This window comes from Manacus candei, unplaced genomic scaffold (genome assembly GCF_025592945.1).
Source record: "Manacus candei isolate 608988 ecotype Guabito, Panama unplaced genomic scaffold, ASM2559294v1 h1tg000011l, whole genome shotgun sequence".
Classification (NCBI taxonomy): domain Eukaryota; kingdom Metazoa; phylum Chordata; class Aves; order Passeriformes; family Pipridae; genus Manacus; species Manacus candei.
The window spans coordinates 22,333,091-22,342,015 of record NW_026138059.1 but is presented as its reverse complement, the minus strand read 5'-3'; the positions used below and the strand labels follow the sequence as shown (position 1 = coordinate 22,342,015).

Genomic DNA, 8,925 nt, shown 5'->3' with positions numbered 1-8,925 from the left:
ATAGCAGGTAAGTTAAAATCCTTTCAGGTATATAACTGGAAACAGCCTGAACTGAAGGGATGATAATGGAGTCAGATCCTATGGTAGAAAAACAGGCATTTGCACTGATTTTAGTATGAATTAGAGGCTCCAGGAGCCTCAGACACAAACCACAAAAACAAGAAGCCAACTGCCCTTTTCACACAAGCAGTCAATTCTTCTGCTTTGTAATGAAGAAGCATGAGAATTGTGGGCAGCGTGGAAGGAGAGGATATGGGGTAGTATTGAAGCAGATTCCTGTGGAGTACCTCCAGGAACATTGTTAAAGAGCAAAGGCCACGTAGATGAATGAGGACAGTCACCAACTTCAACTTCTGCCTCCATGAACTGAAATGTGTGAAGACGGGTGCAGTGTCTGGAAATAAAATCCTAGAGACAGTTTAAGAGAGGACTGGAGGTGTTATTTTTTTTTTCTCTTGACCTCAGTTGCCTAGTTAGGGTAATTGAATGCTCCTTGGAGGATATCTGAGTACATTTTTCAGCAACTGACCAATACGGGTTTAGAAACTCAGTGTGTATTTGCACCTATTGAGCCCATGTGTTTCTTTTTCTGGGTCCTTAGAGTAAAAATCAGAACTAGGCCCAGCTGTTCATTACAATTAAATTTCAGTAACTCAAGCTTGGTGATTTTATTTTGACTAGTGACTTAAAAGTGATGGCATTTAAATGGCCTTAGCTGTATTTCAAAGTTAACATTGAGAAACTTCACACGTAAATTAGTGTTATTTGTCTGTTGGCAAACTCAACAAAATACCACTGTGTTGATTTACATAGTGAAGGTTATCTTTGCTAACAGGACTCAGAATTTCATTATTTAAAATATGAGTATGAATCTCATCACAAGTGCAGGAGGCTACAGATGTCATTACATACAACTTACCACCTGAGTCAAGAGCAGAGGTGAGGTTTATACTGTGCACTGAGCCCCATGGGCAAATAGAACAAAACCCACACAACATTACCTGTGGCCAGGACAGATCTGACTCTATAATGAGGACTTTTCCTTTCTGGTACTTAGGTTTGTTTCTATGTGTTTGTCTTCTCTAATTTATTTATAAGACATTTATGCCATACATGGGCAGTTTTTGAAGCAATAAACCAGTAATAGGCTCAGTTTTCATTGCTGTTTCTATATTTGGGTATTTTAGTACATCAAAATCTGGATATAAGAAGTATTAACAGTCTTATGCCAGCAGAAAGAAATTAATTTTATGCCTGCCTCTGCACAGAAGCCAAAAGCTTCAGGAAATAGGATCTCTTCTCATAAGCATCTTTTCAGATCCAGTTAGGAGAGGGGAAAATAAACAATGAAATGCAAGCTTCCAGGTGCCAGCACAACAGTGTGATATGATCGTTCATGCGGTAATACATATGATTTACAATATGTGTCTGACTAGCACTCCAAGACTGCAGTACTTATTGATAATCTAGGTAGAACCTGGTCCTGCTTTCATGAAGCCTTGCCCTGTGGGAGTTGAGTTGTGACAGGAGGCTATGGGCAGCCTGGCGAGCAGAGAGGAAGAGCAATTTTTTAAAACCTGAGCACCTCTTGTTCTGACACAAATCCTGGGAACCAGCATGCACAGCCTAAAGAAAGCAGCAGTTCCAGTGCCTGGGTGGGGACACATCTTCTGCATGCCCCTCCAGTAGCGATATAGGAGGAAGCTGGCTTTACTTTCTTGCTGCAGCTGTTCCCAGTCCGAGACTGAAGCCCTGGAAAGAAGCATGGGGAATGCTTACTGAACCTGCCCAGGAAGACCAGGTGGGAAGTCAGGTGAAGTCACCACAGAGAGAGCTGGCATGCCCTGGGTGAACATTTTGCTCACCGCTCGCAGCAGTTCTACACAAATAAGTAAGAAACTAGTGAGCATGAGAAGAAAACAAACAAGTGATGAAAAAAGCATCTTCTTGGCAAGACAAAGAGAGAAGCAATGAATGATGATTACTGCTGAATAATAATCCAGAATTAATGGAGAAGGGCAACAGCAAAAGCTGTGCACAGAACACAAATATTTTATCATGAGGATAAACAGTGACATTAGTAGGTTGGCCAAAACTCATCACTCGTTCACATAATACTTGTCTACATTACACAACGTGGCTGACAGCAGTGGCTAAAGCTAGAACATTGCCCTTGGAGACTCTATAATTTTATAAGAGCCTTTCCATAAGAGAAAAGCTGTTCCAACACTGAATCAAGGGCTAGGTTTTTCTCTTGTTATTACTGGTGTTTTAAATTTAAATCACTCTCAGATACATAGCCCTATTTGGGAAGAATGTTGAGCTACAGAGGCTCGAGGGCAGTTGCCAACTTAAGCACAACTAAATTAAGCCAGAAATGTCAAGCAGAAGTGAAAGCAATATCACACTGTATTAGAAACCAGGATTATAAAATCTTTGCCTATCAAAGAGATCAGAAGAATGTAGATAGCTCTTTATTATTATTTTTAATGCAGTAAAGCCTAGAGGCTCCAATCAATTACCAGGCACCCCAAGGAGGTGGTGCCTGCTTGAATACAAGGAGGCACTACAAATAAAAACATGGAAACAGACCAAACACTCTCCAAAGCCCTTTTGGGAAAACAGAAAAGCTTACTGACATTTTATCTTCCTGTCGGCTCAGTGAATGTAGGCAAACCTTGACTGCCACACTTTCATTAATCCTACCTCACTCCTTGAGAAAGTCTAACTAAAGATCTGGAACTGATTATACAAAATCTCAAGAACCATCACTGGTTTTTTGATCTCAGGAGGCTCGTGGGTGCTTAGCACATCCCAAGATCGGGGCACCTTGCCCTGTACTGAAATAGGGAGAGAAGGGGCTGTCTCTGCAGGGCTCTGGCTTTCTATACTACTGTGCAGACCTGGCTCTTCTTCAGTTCAGTGCTTCTCTTTCTACAGTTTCCTCACCCTCTGGGCTACAATGGATTCTCTCCAGCCTCCTTTCGCTGCCTTTCCTTGATCTGCATCCTCTCAGGTGTGCCAGTTCCTCTTGTTCAAGGATGACCAACAGGGCACTGAGGTTTCTCACCCTGCCCATAAGCTGTGTCCCAAGCAGAACACTGCAGTGCCTGTCCCTGTGTGGTGCCGACCATAGCCTAGGAAGAATGGGACCTCAGAGAAACTGTTTGCCTTTCCATGACAGAGGAAACCAGCCGGACGCAGATATCCAAGACAGAAGTGCTGAGAGTTTGCAGGGAGCTTAGGCAGGCAACAGCATATGTGAACAAACATGCCTGCAGACTAAAAAGCCTTGTCTCCACTTTACTGGCTTTGTCGTGGCATCTTTGGGAGATTTAATCGGGCTGGACCATAGACATTTCACCGAGCTTGGAACTACCCTGACCCAGCAAAAAGCAAGCTCGCACTTCCCTTTGTGTGTAAAACTTTTCTGCGGCTGCGGAGAACAAACACTGGCAGGAGCCGTGGGACCTGGACAAACGTGTACTCCCGGTGCTCCTCCTGCCTCCGCCTCCCGACCGCTGAAGAAACCTGCGGGGCACGTCAGGGCTGCTCAACCGCGGGCGTGCCTTTCCAAGCACACCAAGGGAAAAAATATATAAAAAAAATGGAGGGGAGGGGGGCGGGGGATAAGAAAGACAGAGCCCAGAAGGCACGAGATTACTATAAGTGTATAAGTGTAAAGCAGGCGTGTGATGCGGTGGGATGCGCACCCTTACAGCAGCGGAACTCGCCGCGCTGCGCAGCCCCTCGCCCGAAGGGCAGGGCGAGGAAACCGAGCTGATGGCCCGCTCCGGCTGTGCCCCTGTCCCGCACCGTCTTGGTCGCCCCGGCCCCTCCCGCACGCCCAGCTCGGGCACCGAGCGACACTTGCCACCCGCCGAGGGACGCGGCGGCGGGCAGTACAGCCCCCGAGAAGCCTGGCATCGCCCAGCCCCGCGGCGTAGAGGGCACGGTGCAAGGTGGGATGGGGACAACCGCAGGACCAAGGGGCACCCGCAACACCCAGCGCCATGGCACTGCGAACCGGGATGGAAGAAGAGGGGCTGGCCCCCTGGTGCGGCGGGGAGCGTACCCGGGCTCCTCCCGGCGCCTGCAGGGACAGGGGCGGGGGACAGCGGTGGGGCGGTGCGCGGAGCCGGGGCGGGCCGGCCCCCCCCGGTCGGACGGCTGGTGGGTGCGGGAGGGAGGGCGGAGGGAGGCGACGGCAGCTCCTCCTCCGCGGGCAGGCGGGCAGCCCGACCGGCAGCGGCACCGGTTGCTCGGTGCCGGCGGAGCCGCGCCGCCCGCTATATAAGAGGAGGCGGCTGCTCGCTGCTCCCTCACACCCGCCCCTGCCCGCGGCTGCCGGCGCTGGGCGGAGGCCGGGCCCAAGCAGCATGGCCCGCGGCGGGGCGCAATGGGAGGTGGTCTCCCCCTCTGCCTCCCGCGGACCCTCCTCTTCCTCCTCCTCCTCCTGCTCCTCCCGTACCCGCGGTGGCGGCTGCAAACTTGCTGCGGCGGGCTGCGTGTGAAGGCACAGCCCGGCGGGGCGGCTCCGCTGCCCTCGCAGCCCCCGCCGTCGCGCCCGCAGCCCGGGGGACGAGGCCGCCGCCCGCGGGCATGCGGCGCCGCCGCTGCGCCCGTCGAGACACGGTGTGGAGCCGCGGGCGGCGGGGCTGCGCTTAGGGCCGGCCGGGGCGGGAGCCCCATGTCTGAGGCTCGCCGAGCTCCGCGGGCAGGCGGCGGGGCGATGAGCTGGCGGGGCGAGCGGGCGCGCCTGGCCCCCGGTTTGCCCTGCTCCCTCACCCGTGGGGAGTGAGGCTCCGCGAAGCCCGCTCGGTGCTCCCGGAAGGGCGGGCAAGCGGGCGGGAGGTGGTGCCGGCGCGGGGATGCTGCAGCCCTCCCCCGGCGCCGACGGGGTCCTGCCGGGGTAGCGGCCCCGCCGTGCCGCGCCGAATCCCGCCGTCTGCGGGGGCGGCGGCCGCGGAGGGATGGAGCCGACCGGCCCCTGCCGGGCGCAGCTGGTGTCCGCCAACGACTCTTACCAAAACTGTAGCGCCGAGGAAGTGATCTACCAAGATGCCACCCCCCTCTCCGGGAAGATCGTGCTCGCCGTCGTCCTGGCGCTGCTCACCCTGGCCACGGTGCTCTCCAACGCCTTTGTCATCGCCACGGTCTACCAGACGAGGAAACTCCACACGCCGGCCAACTATCTGATCGCCTCGTTGGCCGTCACCGACCTCCTCGTTTCCATCCTCGTCATGCCTATCAGCACCGTGTACACTGTGACCGGCAAGTGGAAGCTGGGTCAGATAGTCTGCGATATCTGGCTGTCCTCGGACATCACCTGTTGCACGGCGTCCATCCTGCACCTCTGTGTCATCGCCCTGGACCGCTACTGGGCGATCACCGACGCCGTCGAGTACTCCACGAAACGGACTCCCAAGCGGGCAGCGGGCATGATCGCACTGGTATGGATCTTCTCCATCTGCATCTCCATGCCCCCTTTGTTTTGGCGGCAGGCGAAGGCTGAGGAGGTCTCTCACTGTGTGGTGAACACAGACCACGTCCTCTACACCGTATACTCCACGGTAGGAGCCTTCTACTTCCCCACTCTGCTTCTGATAGCCCTTTACGGGAGGATCTACGTGGAAGCCAGGTCGCGGATTTTGAAGCAGACGCCAAAGAAAGCAGGTAAAAGACTAACACGGGCTCAGTTAATCACGGACTCCCCGGGGTCGACCTCCTCCGTCACGTCCATAAACTCCAAGGCTCCCGAGGGATCCAGCGAAACGGGCTCCCCCGTGTACATGAACCAGGTGAAGGTGAAGGTCTCGGATGCCCTGCTGGAGAAAAAGAAGCTGACGGCCGCTAGAGAGCGGAAAGCTACAAAGACTTTAGGGATTATTTTAGGAGCCTTTATCGTCTGTTGGCTGCCTTTTTTCATCATCAGCCTGGTATTGCCTATTTGCAAGGACGCTTGCTGGTTCCACATGGCCATCTTTGACTTTTTCACGTGGCTTGGATATCTCAACTCCCTCATCAACCCCGTCATCTATACTATGTCTAACGAAGACTTCAAACAAGCTTTTCACAAACTCATACGTTTCCGATACACAGGTTGAGATGTTGAATGCGATGTGTTCTCCGGGGCAGCCCCCATGCACGCCCGCGCCCGGCGCCACAGGTAGGTCCGCGCTCCGCCGCCTCCTCCCTGGAGAGCCGCGGTGCTCGGGACGGGAAGAGCTGGGGGGGCGGGAAGGGGGAGAGAGGGGGTGCGACCCCCAAATAGCTGGTGTTCAGACCCTTCGGTAGTGGCGGCGAGCAGCGGGGATGCTGCACGCTCCTGACATTTCACTGTGTGTGTGCGTGTGTCGTGTGTGCCCCCCGCCCCCCAGCTCGTAGGGAGTGACTCAACGACAATCTGCTTTTTACTCCACCTATTAAACCAGTCTGCCGCCATTTCGCATGCCAATGCCCACGTTTGGGCCAATTAGTGCTAAACGGTACTTGCTTTTCGAGCCCCCGGCAGCCGAGCTCCCTGGAGAGCGCCGGGGCCGGTCCCCGCGGCGTCGCTCCTGGTGCCGCCTCCCGGGCCGATGGGCAGCTGGGGGTGCAGCCCCCTTGGCAAACAGTCGTGCAGCCCCGGTGCCCGCGGCGTGTCGCTTTTTGGGTTTTTGGTTTTTTTGCGAGGACAGGCCCCAGATGAAGGCTAGTGGCGAAGTCGAGCCCTACTTCTTTCCGGCCTCCTCACGGCTCCGTCTGCTCCTGCGGGAGCGGAGCCGGCCGCGAGCAGGCGTCCCGAGGGGAAAGCTGCCCCTGAGCCTCCGTGACACCCGTCACCTCGGTGTGTCTCTTCACACGCGGAGGGGCTCTGCCTTTCCGCGCCTCGGACAGCAGTGGCTGCCAGCTCATCGCTAAACTGGGCGCCAGGTTCTGCAGAATGCATACATGCCGTTATTGTGATACTTTAATAATTCTGCCAATCTTTTGCTTTTTGTCTGCAGAATCAAGTTGCTATTGTAAAGACCCACTGCTTGAAACTTCCCCAAGCCCAGTTGCCAGACTCATGATGCTGCAAAAACGTCAATACATACTGCCACCAAACTGCTCAGCTCTGCGTTTCAGTGTAATGACTCTGGCAGAGATGCTGTTCCAATAGGCACGCAGATCAGTTGCAAAAAAAGAGGGCAGCCTCGAATCAAGGTTTATAATTCATCTGGAATGAAGAAAAAAGTTTGAGAGTAAACTCCATTTATTTTGCAGGCTTAACTTCTTAATTTGTTCTCCAACCGGTTGTAGGGGTGTGCACAAGAGCACAGTTGTCTCTGTCCGTGTTGGTAGCGTAGTTGTACTTCTGCACATCTGTAATTTCTTTCAGTGGAAAGAGTTGCTTCCTTCACTTAGGAGGCCAAAAGGAGAAAAAAGCAGCTTTTAAGATAGGAGCGTCGCAGTAAATTCTGTAAATGACTCCTTTAGCTGAACATGTGTGAGAAGTGACAGTGTGCAAAAGTTATATTTGTATTTCAAAACAATAGCAAATGCTCTAGAAACAAAAGTTGTAGACCTCTTCAATTGCACTGCATACCTGTAGTCTGTCCTCATAGTTGACTTTATAAAGTAAATGCTTCTTGATTCTACTCCATTACTCAAGAGCAGAAATCAAGAAGTCCAATGACTTTTTCCATAAATCAGCTGGGAATAGAAGTAGCAGTTTGATGTTGTAACCATGTTTTCCGTTTTGTGTTGGTTGCACACCCTTACCGCATGAACCACTGCAAAATTTATAATTCTCTAAGTACTTATATTATTAAGTGTATTTTGTAAAGAAGTGAAGCAGTTTGCCCTTTCAGAAGAGCAATTTCACCTGCAAAATAAATACCCATGAATCATGAATTAACTGATGTTAGTGAAATTTCTTTCCTCCCTACTTCCCTCAGTTTTTATTTTCTTTTTTTCCCCCCCTGTTTGCCCCCCCCCCCCCCCCCTTGGACCTTAAGACAGGTCTATACATACTCAGCAGAGTTTCAGGATATGGTCCACCTGCTGTGATAGAACTGCATTGATTGTTTCTCTTATGTGTAAATGAAAATGAGTATAAACAATAAAACGCTTGACTGTGTTCTCAAGAGTGGTAGCAATTGTGTGATTGAAAGAAGTATTTATTGGTTTATCTGTTTTCTCAGTATTGACTTTTTAGGTAACACTGATTTGATGAGTCACTCAAGAAAGCAATTGATGGAAGTTGAAATTATGATCTTCAATCAGTAGTTAATTTTTTAACAGGCAGCTTTAATTGTAACTAGTACTGTTAGGTATAATACTATTTTCATGTAGTGTCAGAATAAAATTTAGGGTTTTTTAAACAATATTTTTCTTACTCCTTTAAAAGCAAACAAAACTTATTTTAGCACTTGGTGGATACTGTAGGCAATGTTCTTTTAAAACTGTGTATATATTCTAAATGTGGGCTGTCACAAGACTGAAAAAAATCTTACATGATTTGTCTACCTGCTATTCTTCAGAGAGTCATTCAAGTAATAAGGATTTATTTACCTAACTGACTAGTAAAGAAAGAACCTTGACCCTCTGTGCTTCTGAACTGGTCATGGGCAGAAAGAAGTCTGTAAGATACAAATTAAAGCAGTGGAAATTAAGCATTTTCAGTAACTTAAAGAAATACAGAAAACTTTCCTTAAAATTGCATACCTCAAAAAAAGAGACCTACTATAGTATGCTTCAAGAAAGTACCCTCTTAAATTATTAAAGACAGATGTCATTAGAGGAATTTTTTAAAACACTATCTTCTTTGATTGAAATGCTTGTATTCCTTTTAAGTTTAATTTTTTTTTTCATCTATAGGATGAAAAAAACAAGGAAGATAACATAAAACAGTGCTTAACCTATTTTCATCTGTCATTTTCTGGTCATGTAGAATGAATT

General features: G+C 50.3%; 1 protein-coding gene across 1 annotated transcript; it reads left to right on the top strand.

Moving 5' to 3' along the window:
* Positions 1–4,915: 4,915 nt before the first annotated feature.
* Positions 4,916–8,111, top strand: HTR1B (5-hydroxytryptamine receptor 1B). The gene is made up of 2 exons (XM_051778052.1): positions 4,916–6,169; positions 6,990–8,111. Exon 1 carries the CDS (start codon positions 4,974–4,976, stop codon positions 6,105–6,107), a length of 1,134 nt encoding a protein of 377 aa, XP_051634012.1. The 5' UTR covers positions 4,916–4,973; the 3' UTR covers positions 6,108–6,169; positions 6,990–8,111.
* The last annotated feature ends 814 nt before the right edge of the window (positions 8,112–8,925 follow it).

What these genes read in the sequence shown, in the direction of transcription:
- HTR1B (XM_051778052.1), top strand. Translation starts at nt 4,974, where the DNA reads ATGGAGCCGACCGGCCCCTGCCGGGCGCAGCTGGTGTCCGCCAACGAC.